Below are 24029 nucleotides of genomic sequence, written 5' to 3'. Positions count from 1 at the left end.
AATAGTGGGCGGAAACACGTATCACAAAGATGCGTCTTTCTCCAAGGTTCGGGCTGACATCTCGAAGGTGACATCGCCGCGTTGTGCTTACAACGATGGTTTCTTGGCTCGGCGATGGGAACCGCCATCCTTCCTCATTTATGCGGTGTGTTCTTCTCTGCAGGTTCGGCGCAGGAGATCCGTCCACCGAGGCTCGATGCTCGGGACCGTTGCGCATATCCTTATACCCCAAATAAGAGCACACTTTTCCAGACGTTTCGTTCCCTGCAGCTCTCGAGGCTCTGGTCTTCTCCCACCAGGTCGATCTGGGCGGACCTTCTGAGTGTGTCTAGTCTCATCTGTTGTTTTCTTCAGATGAATTGCCTGTTTGTTTGAAATTACGGAACTCAAATCCGTCATGGTTTGTTTAGTCTCTGGGCGTCCTCCTACCATTAAACACATTTGGGGATTCAGTGACGATATTGCGGCTTTGTTAAGCGAAGATGGTGAACTGGGGGCTAGCATGGATATCCTTCGCCGGCCATTGATTCATGATACGCGCCGAGCTGCTACCCGATCGAGTCAGCGGCCGGTGAAGTCGGCACCGGACGTTGATATACTGTTCATATCGGAGTCACCTCAGTGCTGAGGGGGTAAAGTGATGCGGTTGTAATTGATGAGGTCCTTAGTAAATGGAAGACGACAAATCCTAATCCTTGAGGTGGGCTTGCGGCAGGGTGCGAAGTTGAGTGGATGCTATGGGGCGTAAACATCTTTGCCGGGGCTTTCGGTGACGTCGATTTGTCATTTGGACGGAGACCACATTCAAGATTCCCATCGCTCAAAATAACCATACTGAAATTTAAACATCCCGCTCATCGTATCTTGTCGGCTTCGTCTCTAGTACGAAGCCCCTAATTAAAGAAGTCGGCCCTACTGGGAGCTCGACGAATGGTAGATGATGAACTCATCCTTCGAGACTGAACACAGTGGAGGGGAGCTGGATTGTGGCTGGTGAGCCCCAGAAGATCGGTCTAGCCGAATGCGGCAAATGTGTGGCTTAACCTCTCACACCTCAACATTTCAAGCTGCACAAGTGACAAGTCGTCAAACGTATATTCACAGCAAGGACTAAGAGGGAAAATCAACCCGAATGATCTATTCGAATACTTGACTGGAGTTCAACTTGATTTCATATAAGTTAAACTCAAATTAAGTTGGATAGCCCTGGGATTTTGAGGTAAGGAAGCTCTTTCCGGCACTGATATCACAAGTCAAGCACGTGACTGTTTGTCAGCCAGGCACAGAATTAGTACGTACCGGACCAGGCTAGCTCCGCGCCAGGACCATTTTCGCCAGGCTGCTCAGAGCTGTCGTCAACACCACTCAACTCCACGACCCAGCTGCTTCCATCTACCTCCATCACCTCAACCTACGCCCCTCCAAACCGCCGCGCACATCTCCTTCCACGACAGCATTTCGACGACGCCAGCTCGCTACCGCATTTTTCACTCCTTAACACCGACCATATCATCGCAATGGAGCGCTTCAGGAACATGCTCCAGTCACAGGGTCTCGGTGGCCTGGGCAGCCAACCCGGAACGGTAAGAGCATCCCACCTCGACGAGCTGCCTTGACAGCTCCGATTGTCAGCGCCCTGGCAAACCTATACTGACGCGGCACTCCAGGACAATACACAGCTTATCGACAACTCCGAGACTGTCTACATCTCCTCCCTTGCCCTCCTCAAGATGCTGCGACACGGCCGTGCTGGTGTTCCTATGGAAGTCATGGGTCTGATGCTGGGAGAGTTCGTCGACGACTTCACGGTACGCGTGGTGGATGTTTTCGCCATGCCCCAAAGTGGTACTGGTGTTAGTGTAGAGGCCGTCGACCCTGTCTTCCAGATGAAGATGATGGACATGTTGAGACAAACCGGAAGGTGAGTTCGGACCCCGCCATCCCCTACCTGAGCCATATCGCAGTCGCAGATACTGATATATATTTTGCAAACAGACCCGAGGCCGTCGTTGGATGGTACCATTCCCATCCTGGTTTTGGATGCTGGCTTTCATCCGTCGATATCAACACTCAGCAGTCTTTCGAGCAGCTGACTCCGCGTGCTGTCGCCGTCGTCGTCGACCCCATTCAGTCCGTCAAGGGCAAGGTTGTCATTGATGCCTTCCGCCTGATCAACCCTCAGTCCCTTATGCTGGGTCAAGAGCCCCGGCAAAGCACGAGTAACTTGGGCCACCTCAACAAACCTTCGATCCAGGCCCTCATTCACGGTCTGAACAGACACTACTACTCCATCGGCATCAACTACCGAAAGACGGCGCTCGAGGAGAACATGCTCATGAACCTGCACAAACATGTTTGGACCGAGGCATTGGAGATGAACGACTTCAGACATGAGGGCGACTGCAACAAGGAGCGCTTGGAGCGTCTCGTCAGCCTTGCGGAAGGCTACGAGAAGCGTGTCAAGGAAGAAACCGAACTGACGAAGGATCAGCTCAAGACCCGCTATGTCGGCAAGCTCGACCCTAAGAAGCATTTGGAGGACGTTGGTCAGCAGCTGATTGAGGACAACATTGTGTCCGTCTCGAGACAGATGATCGACAAGGAAGCGACGATGCCTAAGAAGGACGGACCGGCAGGGGGTAAGGATCAATCAAACGGTGACTCCATGGATGTGGAAGAGGAGTTGTGAGGAGGTTAAGGGCCATGATTCAGGGACGGTCTCAGGCGGGATTCGAGAACTTTGCCAGCACTGTACGATTAGGCGTTTAGGTGGACGGGAACGCAACATCTAGAGGACCCGCCAGGCATAAGACGACTATGAACTCAACGTGGGCCTATGAAATGAATGAAGCTTTGGCGGTACAACTTTCCTAGTGTCGACTCCTCCCCAGGTCCTGCATCAGGCGTCACTGGAAATATGTCTTTCCAAGTTACACGAGGCAACGGGGAACGCCGCCTTTGTTGCCTCTTGATCCATGGAGCTTCAAGCACTGCCGCGTGCTCAAAGGCGAAGAAAACGCTAACTTACATTGTTCTCTTACAGTCCCAGAACATCTGAGAAATACAGACTCAAGTTTCAATCCCATTGTCGCCCATCAATCGCCAAGTTGTTCGCAGTGGTTTGACACTGCTAGGCCATTCCCGTGCATCTACATAAAAGCTCGGCTTCGCCTCGCCCCAAGCTCTAGCTGGCGGCAAACGAAGAAGACCAGTTATCAAGTCTACCCACTTCCCACTTTCATGTCAACATCATCTCCTTGCCTCCCCGTATTGTGGCCTCACGGCATGAAGTCTTGCCAAAGTGACAAACTCTAGTTTGAGATCTGCTTTCCGATTCCCCGTGTCGACCCGCCTCCGCTTCTCGTGAAACCGCACACAGCGGACAGCTTCTACGACAGGTATTTTTGATTTCCTGCTTCAAAGTCCACCAACTTCTATAGACAAGGCAGCTTGCAGGCGCAGTGGTCGATTCCACGTCATCGAAGCATTGAAACGTCCATTCAGCCACTGTCGCGATCCCCCCAGGAACATGGCCTCTTCTCCCTCTCAAACGTCAAACCAAAGTGGTAGTCAGCGATTGCGCCATAACACACCCGGTGCATCTTGTCCCTACAGGGTCAACGCAGACCCCCAATCTCCAGCTCAAACGTACCTGCAAGCCCCCAGCCCCTCCTTTCCCAGACCCGACATAAGCCCAGCATCAACACATCAAGTCCTCCACCGCCTCGGAAACACCTTCTCACACGTTCAGTACGCTGTCTGCGGCGACGCGGCGCTGATAGCGTACGGCCATGACTCCCGCTCTGCGTCCCACGTTACTGTCATCTGCCCGGCCTATGCCCAAGAGGTCATGAAGGCGTGGGCGGCTGCTGCCAGCGGAATGCTTAATTATCCGGGTGAACCGGACACTCTCGGCGTCTCCGACGAAGAGGGACAGGTGTGGCCGGTGAAGATGAGGACCATGGCATTTGAGCGTAGCTTTGAGATGCTGCCGACTGTGAGTCTCTGCTTTGGGGATGACTCCTCTCCCACAACGATCTTGACGATGCCGGCTCTCGTAAACGAGATTGCTCTTTCGTATGTTGTTGACAGGCATATAGAGGAAGAGGGGTTCCTGGATGACCTTGCAGTAGACCTGGTTTGGCTCCTGCAGAACATCATCGAAAACAGCAGTCCAGCCCAAGCTCTCAATGCACAGAACGCGTCCGCTATCAGCAACCCTATTTTCTGGTATGATTTTACAGACGCGTATCCCGAACTAGCTGGACTATTCTACGATGCTGGATATCGGCCTGAAGGGTCCCAGGGAGACGTCAGCCAGGTGAGTGATGTGGTACCGGCTGATCTCAAAGCTCTGCCCCTGCGAGAGATCATTGCGATAGGTAGAAGACGCTCCAGCGGCAGGCCCGATGCCGAGCTGCGGCGCCAAGTGCTGGAGAGGCCGAACTTGACTAGAGCGGAGCTCAGGAAGGTGATAAGGGATCATCCATCGTCCAGGCGCAGGCCGTCGGGTCGTGGAGCCACGGAGGACCAATCATGGACCCCTCGTTCCTACAGTCGTAAGCCTTTGAAAGTCCGCCAGAGCCAAGAAGTACCCTCGTCGGTGGTGCCTTTTGGCGACAAAATCTCAAACTTCTTGTTCGGAGGTCCGGACGGCTCAAGGACAGGAGCTTCAAGGAAGTAACTGCAATTACTATGGCGGAAAAAATGATCTTGGAGTAAGAACCCCGTCCCTCCCCTTATCCTCCGTTATGCAGCCACTTTCTATCCACTTCATCCCGAAACAGATTGTTCAATCTTCTGTTTTCTTCCAGGTCATGCTTCTCTTGAGTTAAATACCCTTATTGTAGTCGGTAACCAAATTGAGACACGGGTTTCTAGTTGTCAAAGAATGCTTTCAAACTCAAATCCATTCCTGCGCCTCCTTGCTTCTGCAGAGGCGGTTTCTATGCTCCGAGGGCTTTTACAAAGAAGAAACCCAGATATTCTGGTCTAAAGTCCCATGGTTCCCTTCTAACGTGAACGCCATTATCCCTTGGCTGTGCAGACCAACCCGGTCTCTTCAGAAAATCATACTCGCTTGTAAAAACAAATGAAATTTGTATCCCTATCCCAATTCGCCCCGCTGGATATGCTGAATCGCTCAGAAAGTCCTCTTCAATTCAAAAGTCCACCTCTCCTCCAACTCATTGCCTCTGCTGGTACTGGTACTGGTTGTGGTACTGGTTGTGGTATTGCTGGCTCTGCTGATATTGTTGAGGGTGCTGCTGCTGGTACTGTTGCTGGTACTGCTGCTGGTACTGCTGAGCATAGTGCTGGCCGTAGGGAGGCGCATCGTACTGGTTGCTCTGCTGCTGGCTGTTGTTGAAGTGTACAGGGGCGACGGCGGGACGAGGAGCAGGGGAAGAAGCCTGGGGCTTGCTCTGCTGCTGGATCTCGATGCGCTCAGCGGACTGGCCGCCCTCGCTGTCGCTGCTGCTGCCGAGGGCGGTCTGCTTCATGGAGCCGCGGCGGACGCCGTTGGCCTTGAAGTAGCGGAAGTCGAGCCAGGCGATGATGGTGGCGTAGCCGGCGACGATGCTGAGAAGGATTCCCATGACGACGACGATCCAGCCGATGGTGCAGCTGACGCCCAGGCAGGCTGCTTGTGTGTTGCCCTGAATACCCATGTAGGCGACCGCGGCCCAGAAGACGACTTCCATGCCGTTGAGGATCAGGTTGGCTTTCAGACTGCCCCATCGTTTAAAGGAGGAGACGTGCTCGGTGAGGACTTGGTATGCGATGATGATGAGGGACTTTGCGGCCTGGGGTTGAGGAAGATTTTGTTAGTCGATTGCTTGGTTTGTGGGGTAGAATGAAGCTTAAGACTTACCATGCCGAGAGCCATCGTGCCGGATCTACCCCTGGGGCGGTTGGGGAGGAAGATGCGTGCCACTGAGAGACTAAGAGCCGCGATGACCAGCGCAAGCTGGACCATGTGGATGGGGAACTTGAGCTTGGAGTCGAAGAGACCCATTTTGAATATCGGGGAGGATAAGGGGAGTGGATATTGGTTTGTAGAGTCGTTAGTGACGAATGTTCGTCAAAGTCGAGATTGAGGACTTTTTGTATGGTGATGGTGGCGATGGTGGTGATGATTGTGTTAGTTGTATTGTATTGAAAAAGAGACGGCAACAACATCCGGACCAGACTCCATCTATATACAAACATCTCGCATTCTGTATCATCTCGCATTTACACGTATTGACCGTATCCTGAATGAAATTTCGATACTCATTCCCATAGTGTCGGGCCTATCGCTACACAGCCGCACGCTGCGCATTGTGTGAGAATGCCTTCGGTCTCGGTTTATGGGTGCGACGCGGACACTTTTTTTCCTTCACTGTGCAGTCAGACACAGAAAACTACTTACCTACTCTACCTTACTATTGTTGCTAGGGAACTTGGAATGGGGGAAGAGATAAAAGTAGCACAGCCCCTTGCCCCCCCAGGCGAACGGCACTTCGGTCTCGGTTTCCCACTTCTTCTCTGACAAAGCCACGAAGAAACCAGCACTAGAGAATTGGAGCACCAACAACCTTAAGGCCTAAGCATACGCGTATCCACCCAATAAAGTTATCCATGTCTCTGCTGCTTTGAATCCTTGAGCCTTCGCCTCTTTTCTTCTCCTCCATCCTTCTGTCGCCTCCATAGAAGCCTCAAACCAGTGGGCTGGGGCGGTTCGCGCCAAGGAGGCTTGACACTTGTCATCGCAACTCCCCGAGACCCCATCAACAGGGCTCTTAGTGTCCAGCGCCGCTGTCGCCTTCCCCCTTTCCATGCTATAGAGTCTGGACGAGGTTCTAGTTCCCGGGGGTGGGAAAAAGATGACCGGGATTACAGGCCTCCAGGCTTCGAGACGGGGTCGGGAATCTGCCCTCTGGCGCCATTGAAAAGAAAAAAAAATGCGCCTTGCCATGATGTGGAGACGGGAAAGCGAGGTGCAGGGACGCTAGCGAAATGCTTATTGCATTCCGAGGCTGGACGACTTCGGTTTCTCTAGTCTCGGCCACGGTTTTCTCGGGTTTGAGATTTCTTTCATCTTGATAATCAGGCTCTCTGCTGTTTTTACTTGATACAGTTTCGCAGCGTCGTAATGAGTCGTGTCGGATCTGCAAAGCGTTACGATTATCTAATCTTTGATGGATGTTCTTCATCACCCCTTAACAACTGACTCTTAGATAATCCAACACGGTGCAACTTGCAACGTAAGACATTTATTGTCATTGTCTCTTTGTTGGTCGATCTCTTTGCAAATGCCTGCATAGACGTGGTGATAACGGGCAAACCCACACATCCCTATCGCGGACTTTTCAGTCACCACAACACCCAGACCTAGAACAGGTAATGTCGAATTCCCTGCTACTTCTTCTCAACTTTCGCTAATCGAGAAGATTAAAACAGTACTTTTGGGAAATCTGGCACAAAATTATCTACTTAGTAGTTGCAGAGACGTTGAGCGTTGACGTTTGCAGTTGCTGGAGACCCGACTTCGACCCGGACGGAGCCTCGACGACCGCCGAAAGAACTACGAAGACCCGTAATAACCATCGCGCCGTAGAGGTCTAGAAACTCGAAACATCATAGATCCCTTATCTGACGCTTTTACTCGACCGCTGTATTTGTATAATTTCGATAAGGGCCCGACCCGGAAACTGCCGAGCTATTCGCGTCGCAGAAGGTCTCTGGGGGAAAAGGATTGCTGGGGAACTTCAGTGGCTACCGGAAGGCTTCACTTAGCTTCTCGTCCGGCTTCGATACCCATCCAGTGAGTATTGTAAGTTTGTGGTCGTAGGGATGATTCCCCAGTACCGCAAGGCGCATCGACGTCCGCTGTCGTGGAGGACGCTGCAAGGCCTAGTTGAGAGTACTTGCGTGACGGAAGCATAAGGCATGCAGTCGATGACGACAGAGTTTGCTGCGCAGACTTCGAACCCGCTGGACTCTCCCTGCGCATTGTCCATGACCTGGCCATATTTATGAGATTCCTCGGAAACATGATGTGTTGATCTGGAGTTTTTGTAAACTTGAGTTTCATTTGTGTGGACCGCTGAGACTGCACATATAAAGAGCTCATCTCCATGTTAGGGGATCCTTTGTACTAAGTAACATGATACGCTAGTTACTGACATTTGGCTTGATTCAGAAAAGCCGTCTCGTTGCCGCCCTTCAAAAAAATGCTTCGACCATTTATTCCAACATTGTGTTCCGGGTTCCAGAGCATGAGCTCATCACGCTTAGTAAGTTCATTCAGCGAGACAGAACGGCCATGGCTTGCCTCCGTTCTGTTTGTGTTGGATGTACTTGAGTAGTAAGTTCAAGTACTCTGCTCCCTCCTCTATTTGGGTCAAGACGCCTTTTATCGCTGGACTCGCCGGCATGTCGCCGTCCCTTTGGCGTACAATATCGACCTTAATGACCTTTGAGAGTTGCTCAGTATCGTTGTCGAGCAGAAGGCGCTTTCGGAAAAAGAGTGCAAAGTCTTCGACCAGAGTCTCGGCGATGCGGCGCGCCATGTTGGTTTGCCACGGCGCGTTGTCTGCATCGCGTTGGCGGAGCGTTAGAGGCGGGAGCTGCCAGAATTTGTATCCGCAGGGAAGGTGCAACGCTTCGAGAACGAGGGATTCAGAAAGAAGATCGCCGACTCTCGCAGTCTCCTTTCGGTATGGGTCGCCTGGGGAAGCCCTTCCAATGGAGGGGTTTGAGTCGTACCTGTCCAAGTCGCCCTCCGGATCCAACAATGATATGATGGGGAGTAGGTCATCAAAACCGTCTCCCTCAATTTCAAGACTTCTCAGGGCTGCTCGATTTGCGGGCCCAATTATCTCGAGCCATAAGATGAGTGTTGGCACGTCGCACAGGCCAAAGGCATTGCTATTGTAGAGCTTGAACGACGTCTCGTGGCGAATCTTCTTGCAGGTATGAAGTAGCCCGGCGATGGGCTGCGTGTCTCGCTTTGCTAATCCGCAGTTTTGATGGTGCAGAATGGCGAGCTGTTTTTTGTTGGTGCAGCCATTCTTGTGAGATATCCTGGTGATTGAGACAACATCGCAACAAACAATAGCGAAGTCGTAGACCTTGGTTCGAAGCTCAGGGGGCAGGTCCCTGTATGGCAAAGTCAGTCGTTCGCGTTCAATTACCAAGCTCTCGGGTACACATACAAAAACCGAAAATGCTTAAAATAACGTGCTACACTCTGGGACTGCTAGATGACCGTTCATGTTAGCTTAGTTAGTCAAAGACCACATGCTCTTCCTCGCGGCTTTCCACTGTCGTGTTATAATACCGTACCTCGCGAAGCTTCTTTTCCCTCCGAAGCCTAGACTTCGTTTTGCGCGAAGCTTTGCAGCTCATGGACGAAGGTGTTGCCTAGATAACAAGAGGTCAGTATATCTGGTTCAGATGTTGAAAAGTGGTCGGGCTCCCCTTTCAACTTACCTAGCTCAACTAGGCGTCCCGGTTTGCAGAGTATTTATTCCAGTCATCGATGTTTCTGTTTGTGTTCGTTGCGTAGGGGGGGAAGCTCTTTTTCTACAGGCGTTTGAAGAAAGGTTTGCTCAGTCTGGTGCGCACCATTGTGAGCGTGTGGCGATAGTCACCCGAGGGCTCGTCAACCAGCCGCATGGGACTACACATACCTGCCCGACAAAACAAGCCACAAACGACGAGAAATATTCACAAAAGCTCGGCGTTACCCATGGGTAGCCTACGAAAATCCCTGAAGACTCTTCAAGCCTCAGGCGTAGAGAGGGATGTCTCATGAGGCCGGAACTTGCGACTTGTGCAAGCGAGGCAATTCACTCACGATGTTACCCGCTGCGTCACAGGTCCTGTTTACAGAAAGCCATATTTCCCGTAACTGTAGAGTAGTGAGGGCACATAATGGGTGGACCCAAATGGGTCGGTGAGTTGGGACATCTTTCGCAACGTTTGAGACCACCAAGGTCATTGCCTAGTAATTGAGCTGCGAAAAGGAAACAGAGTTTGGGACCACTTATGACTCCATGTCAGATTTTGAAAAAATACATGTAACATAGAATCTCTATGTGAAACGGAAAGCTGTTTGTCATGACGGCTTCAACCCTCTCTAGCCTCACCGAGTATCGCGTGAGCCAGACCGATTGCTCACCGAGGTCAGCCCACCGAGAGGCTTGCTCTTCCGACCGTGCGCTAGAGCTACCAGTATCCTCATCTTTTAATTCTCATAACGTACTGCTATCTGTTTCGATTCCAATGAGAACATCGCGACCAGACGATAATCCCTTCATTGGACACATTAGCTACGCCGCTGAAGCTTCTTTTGGCGACGTCTGAGATTCTTCTTCCGACTTCTCTCAAGTAGCAGTTCCATGTGCTCAGTAAATGATGCATGTGCCTCGTCCAACTCCCTTTTCAGACTCGGCCAACCAAAGCCGGGCTTGTTATTGCGCAAAAGATGCCAGGTATCGTAAGCGCGATCCTCAAGCACCAACAAGGAAGAAAGCTCCGAAGGACTTCGACTGCGGAAAGACGGACTGCACAGGAGGGGTCGAAAGAATACGGACATCCATTTAGCCATGTGACGAGATGCAGTGACCAGCGGACTTGACCGTTCATCTCTGTGAAGCTTGAGGCGCTTATTCACATCGATCATGCCTTCAAATCCAAGATGGTTCATCCGGATTCGCTTGAGGTTCGGAGAGCTTTCAAGCATTGCGGGATTCCTAGTCATAACCATCTTCTGTCGAACAGATATGAATGGGCACTGAGGATAAGTGCTCGGCATAAGCAAGGCAATGTCGCGTAGATGAGATCTGTTGTCCGGCCCAATGTCGCGTAGCCAGACAAGAAGCGTCTCTTCATCCGTAATGTCGATGGTTCGAGAGTATACGATGCTACGTGCCTCAGCCAGTACCTGCTTGCAAGTTTGAAGGATCGATAGATCGACTTGTTCCGTGAATGGGAATTGCGTTAGATTCCCTCGTCGTAATCGAAAGGTTGATCGTTTCGAGGACACAAGGGTGTAGGCGAGTTCACCTGAAATACGAATCCGGCTCGTAGAGGCTAAGACCGCCTCATATATCATGTTTCGGATCTCTCGGGTCATATGCCTTTTCCATTTGAGGATTAATTATTTTCGGAACCACGCGCAAAGAAGCCCGCGCTGAAAAACTTACAATAGCGACGAGCGTTTCGGCTTATGACTGTCATCTTCCAGAATCTAGTATTGATATCAGTCGAACTCGGTGAACTTCAGATAATTCAAAGAACTCAGGCATACCTCTTCCAGTAGGGTGATTGAAGAACTTTGGGTATTCCGTCGATGGAGTCCGCAGTTTGGAACGGAGGCGTGCGGGGACGAGGCCATACCCGCACAGGTATTTTGAGAAGGTGCTCTGCAGGCCTGTTTACCGACGTTCCAATTGAGAAGTCAGCTGAACTTCAATACCAGGTAACTAATAGTTGCTTACTTGGAAGAATTGATGCTTGCCAGTGCTGTGTCTGTGTCAGGCTGGGGGTTGTCGATGGCAGATTCTTTCCGTGAGATACCAGGGAGTGTTGATGCTCTGATATAACCGGCCGCTAGGAGCAGAACTTCGCAACTCTGCTACCTTAACGGACATTTGATCTTGAGACTCCAGAAATTCCTCTTTGTTTCTAAGATTTTCTTTGTAGTGGCTTTGTCTTTTATCCGGCGTGTGCATTCAGGTCGATGGCAAGAAGCATTCAAGGGGTACGTAAGGGAGGTCCTTTGATGATGCTCACTCTCGAGATAATGCTTAAGCAGTGAGTCAGTCGCAACTCAAGTAACGACTTACATATGAAATCTTTGACAAATCTATTATTCGGGATGATGGAACACACGGATAGTATGATTAACTTAGCTAGCCTATGTAGCACCACCTCCCCTTACAGAGGCCGCCGTCTTTCTGAAGACCAAGCTAGTCAAATATACAAGTGTGACGACTGGATGCCTTGAGTCAATATCCTTTAAGACCGATGAACCAGACGAGATTCGAGATTCCTCCTGAGAAGAAGCCTCAAATGCTCTACAACCTCCTCTTCGGCCTCTCTTGCCTCTTTGGCATTGAGTTTGTGTGGGGTCAACGCGTGACGATTACACCACCAGTTATTCCGGCTGACTTTTATGACACGGCATAAGTCTTCAGGAGTGCGACCCCGGGATAACCCTTTGGAGTACACCGACCGGAAATCATGGTAAAGTACCTCCGCAACTCGGCGGGCGATACCAATCCAGCCGGAAACAGGCTCAGGTCGCTTGAGAATTGCTCTCGGAGCCGGGGCGCCGATCATCTGGTTGTAAAAGAAATGTATCCCCAGGGCCTGGAGATTCTCGGCACCAGCCAACATCCTGGCGGCCCTGTGACAGACTTCCCGATACCGGTCCTGCTGGGCCCTGAAACTACTTGAGGACGATAACGTCAACCGCATCTGAGCTTCAGTCCGAAGCGTAATAGTTCGCAGGCAGGCAGTATTAGTTCCCAGGTCTTTGAGCCAGACGGCGAGTGTCTCCATGCCTTCCATGTCGAAGTCGTTGGCGTAGAGTACCGCACGCGCTTCAGCATGGACTTGCTTGCAGGCTCCAAGGAACGCAACCGGCAAGTTTGCTTCTTCATTCCCTGCATAATAATGTCGCACGTTCTTGCACTTCCAGAGGAACTTTGAACGGACACAAGTGTAGCCGTAAACCGACTGACCAGTGATCCTGACGAAAGAACGGGTAAAAGCGAAGTTGTAAATCTGATTTCGTAGTTCTGGTGGAAGCTGGCTGTCGTTTACAATAAAGTCAATGATATGCCCTCATTTCCATTCGTTTGGAGAAAACCTTGACTCACAGTAATGGCGACTTTTTTTCTCTTGGCTCCGCCCTTCTGACTCTCTATTGCCGTTATCAGTGACAGTTTGATACAATAGTTCGTTGATGAAATTAAGATAATTACCTTTAGGGATGGCTGTCGGGGAGAACCGGGAGGGGTTTCAGAATGTTCTCGCTTGTTTGACTGACTCTGGGAGTTATCAGATGACTTTTCGGCTTCCTTCAATTCTATGGGAACATCATGCATGCTGGGACATTATTAGTTCTCCGTCAGAGAGCTTTCAAAGATGAATGCATACTTGAGAGACATGACAACTGATACCAACGCGGAGCCTAATGTAGTGCAGATGGTTGTCGTGTCTGGCTGCTGAGAGACCCGTGTTGACAATTCGAAAATCAACTGTTGCAAGCCTGGCGACGATTGACTCAGACCGTGAGATGACTGGATGAGACATATAGAGAAAAAGCTCTGAGCGAGGACTAGTGTCTCAGATTCCTTTTATGAGTCCATAAACTGATACTCGATTCCTCCAACTCGAGGCTACTGCGAGACATTTCTACCACCTGCTAGAAATGATAGATGCCTCCAGTCGAATCTACGGTTTCCTGACTATGCATGGCTCTGGCTCATTCTGTGAGCTTTTGATTACCCCATTTGAGTAGCTTGCCCACAAAGCAAAGCCTCAAAAGCCACAATTACCCTTGTGGCGTAGAAGAGATGTTGATGACAGTACCTATTCAACAGACTATGGCATCGAACAACGGCAACAAGAGTTTGGAGTTGGGTCTTGCCACTTGAAATGATAGCTTCTTCGGACCAGAGTTTTAGTAATGAGTTTAATGACTGCAACATCGAACTCTCAGTCAAGTACATCTTCTTGAAAGGATCGAAAAAAGACAGCGGGAACAAATCAGGCCTAGAGCACGCCAGAACTATCCTTGTACATGCATTCCTCAACCGCAATGCAATCTTAACCCCCAAATACAATGCCGAGCTCAGGAAAGACTCGACAATGACGACTCTCGCTCATCAAATGATATCCAAGATAGCCCAAGTACAAGCACATGTGGGAAGAAATGAGTCCGAGGTCATATTTGTCGGACAGACGATTATCGTTGAATCAAGTCTGTTGAGAAACCCTACACTTCGAGGCCTAGACCTCTTCCCATGACTCGAGAATTCCAGCCAATATCAAGCCTCACGACTATGTAAGATTTCGTAAATGCGGCGGGGGCAGTCCGAACGGCCTGGGCCGCCTGATTTTCTGCAGCGGGTTCTGCAGCGGGCACTTCCATCTTCACGCCCGCAATAGGCCCACCTGTGTCCATACTTTGGGGAATGATTCGCGGTACCCAGTTCAATCAAGTGCCCTCGAGACTCCGTGAATGGCTATTTCTGCGACCAAACTTGATCTTTTAGACTTTTCGGGGCTTTCCAAGTCTTTCCTGTCATCTTGGACTTCAACATCTAGCTCCTCGTTTTTGGTGCCTTATCTCCTCATTTTTGAAGTGTACAAGTACATGTCGGAATTACACCGAAAGTTCTGTCAGCCGGTGATCATTGGAACGGGCCAGCGAGTCAGCCGTTCTTTGAGACTTCTGACAGCCCTCAACTCGCAACTGAGCCTCTCAGCGCAAGGCACCGCTGCTTGATTCGGACGCATCCCCACATGGATTTGCGTGTGATGTGTTACCCGGAGTTCCGCGCATGCAGCTGTCAGCCGTTTGGTTGCAGACGATGGAATGGCATCCCCTAAGGGCTGAGAGCTTGGCAATTGCCATATACGGTGTAGTAGAACCAGATGATGTGTCGCAGACTGTCAAAGTGACAAAGCCAACCGCATTTCGAATTCCCCATGCACTCAAGCAACAGTCCCCGTGTCATATCCGCCGAGACCCCGTCCTTGTCCTTTGCGCAATGCCGACGATATCCTCGTCAGCCTTGCGCTTGCCATGGCTTTGCTTCCCTGTGATCTCCAACGCGTTGGCACCGTCACCGAAACTCCCCAACGCCAAAGGACCGTGTTCCAATACGGCCACGTGTTGCCCCTTTTGACAGCATTCCACCTCGCCAACGCGTTGGCAACAGCTCCACCTGAAGCCTTCGGGAACATCAAACCGAGCTTCTTCGCTGTCCATCTCGTAAAACTCTTCCACTTCATCGATTGTGCCCCAGACCTCTAGGTCTTCGTCCAATTCGAACTTTCCTATTCATGCGTTAGCGTCATGTCCTTATGTTATTCGCCAAGCAAGTGTAGTAACACGGAGCGTTACGATACCCGCTCATTCCGAATACGTGTTTGAATGTGGAATTTCATTATACTGACCAGGGTGCTAACGACATGCATGAGGAGCGTTCCTGTTGACATCAAACGTCTCTTTACAGTTGGCGCAGACATCCGTCCTTGGCATATTCTGCAACAGGTCAACGGCTCGCCGGCGGACCCGCTCATCCTCCCTGCGGAGTGCGAACAAGACCTTTCGAGCATCGGTACCCGAAACGGCTTCCAACATGGCCGCTGTTTCCCGATTCGGGGCGGCGGTCTGTTCGGCTCGTAGTCTTACTTGATCAACCATTGTTTTTTAGTTGTTATTGCCGTGTCGCGCCGATAGTGTGGTGTTTTCTTCGGGCCGGGAAAATTGTGTTATGCGATATCGGACACACGGGCGGATTATTGTTTGCACTAGTCTCTTTGGTCCAATAAGTAGAGTAGCTAAGTAACAGTCAAAATAAGTCGTTGAGTTTATCCGAGTAAGCGCGAGCGAATTGTGACAACTGAAAAATGAGTCCTTTAACCAAATTTGAAGCAACTTGCTCGACGGTGCAGATGGTACGCAAGCATTCCCTTTCGTAGACATTCGAGAGGCTTCTACGTTCTCAATTAACTGCCTACACTCGGGGACTACCATCTAGTGTAGACCACGCCCACTTTGAGTCCCACAACAACTTCCCCAACCCGGAGTGACGGGGATAGAAACCAGTTTCCGAAAGGGTTCACTGGGGTCACTTTCCTCCTTTTGGGGAATTGTGTTCATTCTTGTTTCTTAGAATTGTACGGCCGGGGGGGTTTCACTCAACTCCCACAGACACCCGTTTCTTTTACAAGTACCCGGCTTGCCCCCCCGTGCCACCCTCCCCGGCCTCCCGTAGATCAGGGTTTGCCGGGGAATCACGGATGGTAAGGGTCATCCCTGCTCGCCAGGTGGCCTCATTGGGCTCTTCGCATACAGAGCCCTGCTGTGGCACCGCAAGCTTACGGCTCTCCAGTCTCTAGAGCCCAGACTACAGGGCAATTACCCATGGTCCCAGGGGTGGTGGTCCAGCGGCTGGTTAGCTGACGAAAGGCAAGTAGCCTGTAGGCGGTGCGTCTTGTGTCCCCCCAAGAGCCACACACACACTCTGGAGTCTGGTCCGGGTTTTGGGGGGGAACATATCCTGTGCGACCACCGGGTGCGAGCCTACTGGCTCGTTCGCTCTGGCGTGTGTACACTACATTGCTGCTGGCAAGCCTGGCAAGCTTCACATTCCCTGGAGCGGGATTGCTAGGCCGCTTCTGGTGTCCCTTGCAGATTTGAGCGCTTGCTGCAGATGATATCGGACCGCTCTGGGCAGGACACTTCCGGTTCGTCTCATCACTGCCGCCGCGGTCGTCGTCGTCGGCGGCGGACCATGCGAATTCCGCCACCGCCAGTCCCATGAGGCGAAATGTGACCATCTCGATCCTGGGAATGCCGCCTTAGTTGGGCAGCTCGCTTGTTGTCCTCACCTCATCAATGATCAGTACATGCAAATTTCTGTGGTTTTTAGGCTCGTGTAAATTGAAAGCAAGGTATATTGGATCGCTGGCAAACTTGGGCTTGCCCCGTTCGTCTTTCTACTACGTAAATCGATGTTCTTTCTGCGCTGGGGGGTAATCTTGACCCCGTTCTTTTCGCTATCCCCTTTCCCCCCTCAGTGCCCTCACATCATTGTTTCTTTCACTACTGAAATACACTTGATATGCTCTTATGCTCTGCCTCCATTATCCGTGGTGTCTTTGACGAGGACACCCTCATGCTGGGCAGCGAAATGCCATGCCAGCCTGGTCAATATGTCAGGCACCAAATGGCCGATTGGGCAAAAAGCTGCCCCCAAGTAAAATAGTGTCGCCCCCTCTAATTCTTGCCCAACCAATTTCAATGTTGCTTGCTTGCTTCATCCATCAAGTGTCTTGTTGTATCAAACTTTGCCAAATGCTATGCCTCCCCCTCTCCCTGGAAAATGCTTTGCTTTCGCTCCGCTCCGCTCCGTTTTTTGAACTTTGCCCAGTTGCCGCTTTGACTCCCTTTCAGTCTGTTCACAGCCCTGCCAGCACCTTAAAAATCCAATTCAATCTCGCGTGTCCTTGTCGACCGGTTGACCGAGATCGGTCGGGAAGATCGGGAGCCCATCCGATTGACCGAAACCATAATAATTTCCTTGACCGGTCTACCAAAACCAGTCTCGTCCGAGAAGCAGGGGAACCCGAACCATGGAAGCGAGTTCGTTTCTGACATGGACCACAGACATGCCTTAAAATAAAATAGAAACAATCCAAGAAAACCTTTTTCGAACGTCACTGCTCTTGGTGGTGATGATGGTGATGCGCTGTCGTTGTCGTTGTCGTCGTTGTCACTGTTCTCACAGTCATTGTTGCCGTTGTCGGCTTGTGGTCATCCTTCGGTGAACTCGAGATCGTGTAGTGCTGCTGATGCGGTGGCGGTCCCAGCTCCTGCGACGAGGCGTCGTCGAGCTCCAGCGGATCGTCCTCGAGGTCGGACAGCTCGTTGCCGCGGCCCTTTTTGCTCCTGTCCGGGTTGGCCTCGTGCATGCCGCGCACGCAGCCCTGCCTGTCGCCCAGTCTCTGGCAACAGCACCATCGGAACGCCGCGGGATACTCTAGGCGATTGGAATCCGTGTCCAGCTCGTCTGACGAGACCTCGTCCCAGATTGTTGGTGGTATTTGCGTCTCATCCCAAAGCTCCAGCTCGCCTAAACAGAGGGGTGGGTGCACGAGTCAGTATTACCCTTCCAATGACAAGAACAAGAGCCCTTCTGACGGCTCGTATAGTGTTGTGTTTCTTCTGGGAAAAGGAGATACACTAGTTGAAATGAGGCAACTAGAGAGATGGAGAGAGCTGAAAAAGGCTCTGCGAGGCTGTTTTTTTGCTTCTGCTGCTGGGTTTGCATGCTTTGCTTGCTCACCTGAGTGGTACCAACATGACCCAAAGCTGTTCTCATCGGCCGTGAAGATGCCGTCGCACTGAACACAAATCTTGGGCTCGCCGGTTGCCTTTCTCTTTTTTGGATTTGACGGACTTGAGATAGAATTGGGGCTCCTCTTGACGACATCCTCCTCCTCCTCCTCCTCGCGGACATCAGCCTCGAAGCGCAGCAGTCGCTCAAGCTGCCTCAACGCCTGGGCTCGAACCCTTCGGTCATCGCAGAGGGCCACGAGGATGGCGCGAGCGACGGGCGCTGGAGCCTGGGCGAGACCGTCAAGGTCCGGGGCGGCGGCGGCGAAGAAGGACGACGACGGCGAGTCAACGGGCGACGATGCGAAAGCCATTGCCGGGATAGCGGGCGACGGACGGGCGGACGGGGACCGTGAACGACGGGGAGACGACGCCGTTTGGGTCGATGGTTTAAAAAAAAGGTTCATTGAGGCTCTCTCGGCCTCGGAAGGGGGGGGTATTTCTGGGTTCTGGGTTCTGTTGCCGGAAGCCCTTCCCCGGATGTGTCAGCTCACGGATGCATTAGCAACAAAGTGTGTCTTCAAGGGGGGGTGGGTAGGTTGATTGGAGGTCGGCCGCGTCCGAGGAGAGAAGGGGGAATGAATGGGACGGGGGATGCGTGTGCGGTGGCCGGGCCTGCAGGTCAGGTTATTGACGGCAAGGCGAGGCAAGGTGGATGGATGGATGTATCCGTAGAGGCGTACGTGGACGAGTTGCCAGTCGATCCGTCGTACTACCGGGCAGCAAAGGCAGCAAAAGAAGGAGACTAGAAGGGGGGAGCGGGCGAGAGAGAGGGAGAGAAACACGAGACGCACAGAAGAGAGTGAGAGAGCTCTCAGAGATAGGTACGGATGGAGAAGAGTGGGACGGGGGTATTGGGAATAGGAAGTGAGAGATGCGGCCCTTCTGCCGGCCGGCCGGTCCTGTCGGTCCAACTCTACTTTAGCTTGTTGGGATCTGCTTTGCTGGGAAGTCTGTCAAGGCCAAGGGCCCAGGTGCTGGATCATGGATGCAGATGGTATGGATTATGGATATGGCTGGCAGAGGGGAGGTGATGAGATGGAGGGGAGGGGCCCGGCCGGGGATAGAATCACATAGCTCCAGCAATCCCATGGTTGTAGCATGTGCATTGCCGGGAGACGGAGACGGAGGAGGAGGACCCTCTCTCTCTCTCTCTCTCACTCCATGTCGACACTTGTCGGGAGGGTGGTGTGGGTGAGCAGTCATGACCTCAGACTCCAGAGAACGACGAGAGCAAAAAGCCTCCAGCGGCGACTTGCGGGGTCAGAGACTAAAAGCCTTGGGGTGTGTATTCGACATCCAGGGCTGTTCCGCTGCAAGATGCCTGTTTGAGCGATGAGGAAGGGATCCAGGGGCCGGCTCGTGACCATTCACCAACTTCTGTCATATTTTCGAGGCGATACTTCAGGCCTAGCCATCATAAAGTATGTGGTGACCGGACCATGCCATGCGATGCCGTGCCATACTTTTTTCGTTATTCTGCCCATACGGGCCCCATGCTAAACCGTTCCATGCCCCATACCACGGCCGGCCAGACCAGACCAGACACCAATTCGACCTAACCAGATAGACCAAAGCAGAACGGGAACCAGGGGGGGGTCAAAGGCATATGATCTGGTGCTATGTATGCAGTGCCATGTCTCGCAAATTGGCCTGACTCTGATTGCGAGTGGTGATGGTTTTGCCAGCAAATCACGGCTCTCGGAGTGCCACGACAACCGAACCCTTCAACTGTTTCTTGTCGAGCTTGCCCGCTTTGCAGGGCCCTTGCCGAGCCTGTGAGGAAAAGGTAAAACCAGGACGGGAAATTTGGCCGTGCGGCCCTCTAGGGACCAAGGTAATATCTGGTATTCCCGTCTCCGTGACTCGTCCTGCTGCTACCAATCCTGAACTGGGAACCAGAGGAGATCAGTGGATGCACGATGTGCATGGCGTCATGTACGACTGTATAGATGCAGGCACCGATGTCTGCCGCGGCGTCGGTGTCGCAAGGGAACTGGGGGTGGGAGGGGGGGCTACTGGGAAGAAGAGAGACGGCGGGAAACTCTGGGAAACAAGACAAGATTACCATTAGGGCTGTCTGGTTTGGATGGGGTCTGAACAGTGAAGCGTGAATTCTGGGTGCGGCAAGCGCGCGTAACGACAGAAAATCCAAACTTGGCCTCAGCTTCTTACCAGGGGACCATCGGGAACCAAGAATGGACTTGGACTGGACGATTCATGTGTGTGTCGGTCGGCGGCCGGGGTGGATGAGCGGACTGGCTCGGCTAGCACACACCAACTCTCAGTCTGTCATTCTCTCTGTTTCTCTCTTTCTCTCTCTTCCTCTCTTCTTATTAGGTAGTGACACACAGACACAACTAAGAGAGACTTCGAACTCACATTACACTAGTCGGGCAATAATGCCAACGGCCGTCGATGACACTAACATCGGATCGAAACACCAACGCCAAACCAGCGTGAAAAGAGATGGGGGGGACGGGGCCGCTTTGCAGTCCTTGTCACCCCCCCAGTGCCCCCTTTTATCCCATCAAGAGAGACCAGACGGAGACAGCAAACGAACCCGCGCCGGCGCCAACACCAAACGGATCGACGCCATTCCCAGTTGCGCCGAAACGCCTGGCCGGTTGGAGCGGACGCTCTACCCCGAGATCTGGTAATGTATGCGACCAGTGACCACAACCACAAACAAACAAGCAAGCAAGTAGTTGATTAAAAAGAGCGCAGTAGCAGGGGGGACAGCGGCGACGGCGGCGGCGGCGCGCTGCCCACCTGCGGGCCGATCCTGTCTTGGCTTTGGCCTTTAAAATCAGCTTTGGTCCCTTTGCTTTTTCAATCTCCCTGTTGGTGTGGTGTTTTTTTTTTTTTTTTTTTTTTTTTTTTTTTTTTTTTTTTTTTTTTAATTGGGAATTCGGTTTTGCGACGAGGCTGCGATTCGTCAAGGACCGAGGTGAGGAGCATCCCATCACAGCGTCCACGCTTTGCCCCGGAGGAGAGAATTCAACAAAGAAGAAACGATGGTCCAGCCACACCGAGCTGGCCGACGACACTCGGTGAAGGGTGCCCAGCCCACTCTCGAATCTCCAATCTCGCCCAAACGCATTGTGCATCCATTGGTTGTTTTTTGTCTCTTGATGCCCCCCAACCTGTCTCAAGTTAAGATGCGGGAAGGGCCACCTCCCACCCCCATTGTTGGAGTCTTGTTGTTCGGTTAGACGGGAAGCATTGACAGGGAGCCCCATCACGTCGGACCTGGAGACAAGCAGCAGGAACAAGAAATCGGACGACTGGGCTGATGATGCGTCGCGGGATGTCTTTAGTTCAGCTGGACTGGGCACCCAAGTCGACGCTTGCGCGGTTTTGCCTGCTCTTTCGCGGATGATGTGGTCGACACACGGCTCATTCGGAATGTCGGATATGCTGGTTGCTGACGGGCGTTTTGTGCTGTGATGCTAGAGTCTGGACCTTGTTCCAGTCTTGCGGAGGAATGCCCAGAGAAGGCATCGTCTGTTGAAGATGACGCCGCGAGACTCAAGAGAAGGGTTGTAGTGATATCCAGGCCGGATGTCAATGCAACCACAAGAGGAGACGGAAGAATGTGTTGCGAGGTGGGAATGTAGAAAGGTAAGCTGACATGGACGTGCCGGTAGTTGACTTTGGCTCCAGGGCACGGACTCGGAGGATTTCTCACATTTCCATCCATCAGCGTTTTCCCCATCTCAAGATTCGCATGGCACTTGGCCTCCCTTTTCGGTGCTCGCTCGGCAAGTTGAAGGGTGTCATGGAGTAATTGGGGCGAGTCAAGATTGGGTAAGCGGCTCTTCTTTCATCTCTGATGGTTCCGTGCGACCTTTGGCCAAGTAAACCGGACAACATCTCTCTCCTCGTGTCGTCTTTCTCAACAGTCGCTCCATCACCTCACGTTGCCTACATTCTGTCGAAACCGGCGAGCAGCAACAACACCACTTACCGATCACATATTTCCTCCTGCCCTGCATGATCAGTTATCAGAAAAGCAAACCCCAAGAGGCCGCCGACGATGCTGCCACTGACGTTGGACGTTCACTTCTGCACCGGGCCCCCGATGTCTTGGTTCAAAAGCAGGCCGGCCGTGTCTCGGACCCATCAAAAATAGGGAGACTGAAAACCTCCACTGCAAGTCTGGTCTGTCTGCGCGGGTGCGGTACAGTCGGTACATACTGCAACCGCGTGCCGCACTGCATTGCGCACTCACACGTACGAGTGTTGTGTATTCACGTCAGCTTCCGCTGGCTACGCTTGTCTCACTAATGCTTCCCATCCAAGCGGTTCACCGTCCCGCCCAGCCGTTTTCTAATTCGTCTGTCGTTTCGACTCGGGAGGCCTTGTCTTGGACTTGTTCATGTCTCTTGCCAACCGCATCCTTCACCGCCTCACTTATCGAATTTGCGGAATGGGCCGCTTATTCATGACGGCGAGGAGGCGTTTCCTTGCCGGCAGCAGACGCGAGAGCGAACTTTACTGGAAGTCAAGCCACGGGGCCGACGGGATGAGCCCCCCATAGTACGATCTGATGCAGCGATGCTTGCCTTGCAATCTCGACGGGTCGAATCACATTGCAGAGCTTCGATCCCCGGTTACACAAAGTTTGAAGCTCCCGAGCTCATGCCAAACCTCATTGCTACCCTACCGCGAAGAGGAGAATGGAACAGGCAGTATCCTCGAAGGCATCCCGCTCTGCCGTTTGACACCAAACATTGACGTCGAGAGATGCCCTTCAGAGGAGCATCAGCCCACCTCAAAAGCCACAATATCAACCCAAGCTTCAAAAGTCGAAGTCCTCCGGATACCTGGAATCAAAATGTCTCAAGCCACAACGTCCAGTTCAGGGGCTCCCTAGTAGAGTGATAACCCAGTCCGTATTGGTTTTAGACTTTCCAGCTAACCGAATATCGCACGTCATGCCCGCCCAGAGACACCGCCCCCAGTGCGACCCCTCGAAGAACAAACTCCACAGGTTCGTCTCCCTCCGCTCGGGTCGTCCCCGTCCCGAAGGGAGCCCCGAAGGGAGGGACCAGTCGACCAGTCCGTGACCCCGTCCGCTCGTAGCATGTCGAACCAGCGCTTCTCCCTAGGTGTGATTCCTCAAGAGTCTCAATTATCCGATATCCGGACTCAAGCACGGTTAACAACCATTTGTCTGGCCCCGAGTCCAGCCAGCGCAGTCAGTCTCAACGGCACAATGGCGCCAAGCATCGCGCGCCTCTCAATCTTCATCTTCGGCCTCTCGTCCTTCGCAGCGGGAGTTCACTCCCTCCTCCGTCCCCACGACTCCCTCAAGGCGCTAGACCTACCCGCCGTCGCTCTTCCCGCAGCCAACGGCAACGCTCTGGCCGCTATCGCGATGGGCATCTACTACACCCTCGCAGCCGCCCAAGACAACCGCGCCTTCTTCCTCGCCACCATACCGATGCGCCTGACGACCGCCGTGATGTTCTGGCGACAGGACTGGGGTATCGTTGCCGGCTGGGAGGGCGGAAGCGCGGCCTTGACGTTGCTGGCCTTGGCTTGGGATGCTCGGCAACGACCCAAGACTCACGAGGCCTGAGGGGCTGGGCAGTTTGTGACCTGACAAGTTGCGGAACATGCCGGGAGATCTCGTCTCTGTTCTAGATCTGAATTGATGTGCACTTTGACTGAGATGATGTCTTTCGATGTGAGATTTTAATCTCAGGTTCCCATTCACGGCCAGTCGGCGAGAAGAGCAGCCTGACCTATGCAGCATAGCCGCGGGGGAGGAAAGATCATCACTCGAGACCAATGGCAGACCGAGGAGCAAAGACATGAGGCGAACCGGTCTTACATCCTGACCCAGTCGTTTTTTCAAGGCTTCACGAGGGCCATCAACAAAATTTCAAAT

At 52.4% G+C, this 24029-nt stretch overlaps 9 protein-coding genes across 9 annotated transcripts; 3 read left to right on the top strand and 6 right to left on the bottom strand.

The window, feature by feature from the left end:
- The first annotated feature begins 1116 nt into the window (after positions 1 to 1116).
- BDP55DRAFT_114874 (Mov34/MPN/PAD-1 family protein) lies at positions 1117 to 2810 on the top strand. Its single transcript, XM_060565407.1, has 3 exons — positions 1117 to 1583; positions 1668 to 1921; positions 1996 to 2810. The coding sequence occupies exons 1-3, from the start codon at positions 1518 to 1520 to the stop codon at positions 2687 to 2689; spliced, it is 1014 nt and encodes a 337-aa protein (XP_060430364.1). The 5' UTR covers positions 1117 to 1517; the 3' UTR covers positions 2690 to 2810.
- Positions 2811 to 3529: 719 nt separating this feature from the next.
- BDP55DRAFT_693558 (uncharacterized protein) lies at positions 3530 to 4684 on the top strand (the record flags this gene model as incomplete). The annotated part of the gene is made up of 3 exons (XM_060577237.1): positions 3530 to 3566; positions 3699 to 4511; positions 4647 to 4684. 3 exons carry the CDS (start codon positions 3530 to 3532, stop codon positions 4682 to 4684), a joined length of 888 nt encoding a protein of 295 aa, XP_060430363.1.
- Positions 4685 to 4815: 131 nt separating this feature from the next.
- Positions 4816 to 6137, bottom strand: BDP55DRAFT_742471 (uncharacterized protein; the record flags this gene model as incomplete). Its single annotated transcript, XM_060580465.1, has 3 exons — positions 5873 to 6137; positions 5455 to 5804; positions 4816 to 4840 (listed from the first exon to the last, which is right to left on the bottom strand). The coding sequence occupies exons 1-3, from the start codon at positions 6014 to 6016 to the stop codon at positions 4816 to 4818; spliced, it is 519 nt and encodes a 172-aa protein (XP_060430362.1). The 5' UTR covers positions 6017 to 6137.
- A 1942-nt stretch (positions 6138 to 8079) lies between these two features.
- On the bottom strand, positions 8080 to 9520 carry BDP55DRAFT_715055 (uncharacterized protein). The gene is made up of 4 exons (XM_060578288.1): positions 9478 to 9520; positions 9331 to 9408; positions 9201 to 9244; positions 8080 to 9144 (listed from the first exon to the last, which is right to left on the bottom strand). Exons 2-4 carry the CDS (start codon positions 9391 to 9393, stop codon positions 8286 to 8288), a joined length of 966 nt encoding a protein of 321 aa, XP_060430361.1. The 5' UTR covers positions 9394 to 9408; positions 9478 to 9520; the 3' UTR covers positions 8080 to 8285.
- Positions 9521 to 10098: 578 nt separating this feature from the next.
- Positions 10099 to 13103, bottom strand: BDP55DRAFT_742458 (uncharacterized protein; the record flags this gene model as incomplete). The annotated part of the gene is made up of 9 exons (XM_060580464.1): positions 10099 to 11082; positions 11196 to 11239; positions 11300 to 11422; positions 11490 to 11601; positions 11838 to 11903; positions 11933 to 11960; positions 12076 to 12808; positions 12876 to 12919; positions 12981 to 13103. 9 exons carry the CDS (start codon positions 13101 to 13103, stop codon positions 10316 to 10318), a joined length of 2040 nt encoding a protein of 679 aa, XP_060430360.1. The 3' UTR covers positions 10099 to 10315.
- Positions 13104 to 14737: 1634 nt separating this feature from the next.
- BDP55DRAFT_631518 (uncharacterized protein) lies at positions 14738 to 15433 on the bottom strand (the record flags this gene model as incomplete). The annotated part of the gene is made up of 2 exons (XM_060572292.1): positions 14738 to 15063; positions 15196 to 15433. The coding sequence occupies 2 exons, from the start codon at positions 15431 to 15433 to the stop codon at positions 14738 to 14740; spliced, it is 564 nt and encodes a 187-aa protein (XP_060430359.1).
- A 468-nt stretch (positions 15434 to 15901) lies between these two features.
- Positions 15902 to 16572, bottom strand: BDP55DRAFT_742452 (uncharacterized protein; the record flags this gene model as incomplete). The annotated part of the gene is made up of 1 exon (XM_060580463.1): positions 15902 to 16572. One exon carries the CDS (start codon positions 16570 to 16572, stop codon positions 16111 to 16113), a length of 462 nt encoding a protein of 153 aa, XP_060430358.1. The 3' UTR covers positions 15902 to 16110.
- An 879-nt stretch (positions 16573 to 17451) lies between these two features.
- On the bottom strand, positions 17452 to 18444 carry BDP55DRAFT_693556 (uncharacterized protein; the record flags this gene model as incomplete). The annotated part of the gene is made up of 3 exons (XM_060577236.1): positions 17452 to 17457; positions 17521 to 17867; positions 18081 to 18444. 3 exons carry the CDS (start codon positions 18442 to 18444, stop codon positions 17452 to 17454), a joined length of 717 nt encoding a protein of 238 aa, XP_060430357.1.
- A 4907-nt stretch (positions 18445 to 23351) lies between these two features.
- On the top strand, positions 23352 to 23717 carry BDP55DRAFT_728182 (uncharacterized protein; the record flags this gene model as incomplete). The annotated part of the gene is made up of 1 exon (XM_060579404.1): positions 23352 to 23717. The coding sequence occupies one exon, from the start codon at positions 23352 to 23354 to the stop codon at positions 23715 to 23717; it is 366 nt and encodes a 121-aa protein (XP_060430356.1).
- Positions 23718 to 24029: the final 312 nt, after the last annotated feature.

Source organism: Colletotrichum godetiae, assembly GCF_030913485.1.
Source record: "Colletotrichum godetiae strain CBS 193.32 chromosome Unknown BDP55scaffold_18, whole genome shotgun sequence".
Lineage (NCBI taxonomy): Eukaryota > Fungi > Ascomycota > Sordariomycetes > Glomerellales > Glomerellaceae > Colletotrichum > Colletotrichum godetiae.
Note: the sequence above shows the minus strand (reverse complement) of the source record. Positions and strands in the feature narration are given on the sequence as shown.

What these genes read in the sequence shown, in the direction of transcription:
- BDP55DRAFT_114874 (XM_060565407.1), top strand. Translation starts at nt 1,518, where the DNA reads ATGGAGCGCTTCAGGAACATGCTCCAGTCACAGGGTCTCGGTGGCCTG. An exon ending in TGGGCAGCCAACCCGGAACG is followed by an intron (nt 1,584 to 1,667) that starts GTAAGAGCATCC and finishes GCGGCACTCCAG; the next exon opens with GACAATACACAGCTTATCGA. An exon ending in ATGTTGAGACAAACCGGAAG is followed by an intron (nt 1,922 to 1,995) that starts GTGAGTTCGGAC and finishes TTTTGCAAACAG; the next exon opens with ACCCGAGGCCGTCGTTGGAT.
- BDP55DRAFT_715055 (XM_060578288.1), bottom strand. Translation starts at nt 9,393, where the DNA reads ATGAGCTGCAAAGCTTCGCGCAAAACGAAGTCTAGGCTTCGGAGGGAA. An exon ending in GGGAAAAGAAGCTTCGCGAG is followed by an intron (nt 9,245 to 9,330) that starts GTACGGTATTAT and finishes ACGGTCATCTAG; the next exon opens with CAGTCCCAGAGTGTAGCACG. An exon ending in TTTAAGCATTTTCGGTTTTT is followed by an intron (nt 9,145 to 9,200) that starts GTATGTGTACCC and finishes TTTGCCATACAG; the next exon opens with GGACCTGCCCCCTGAGCTTC.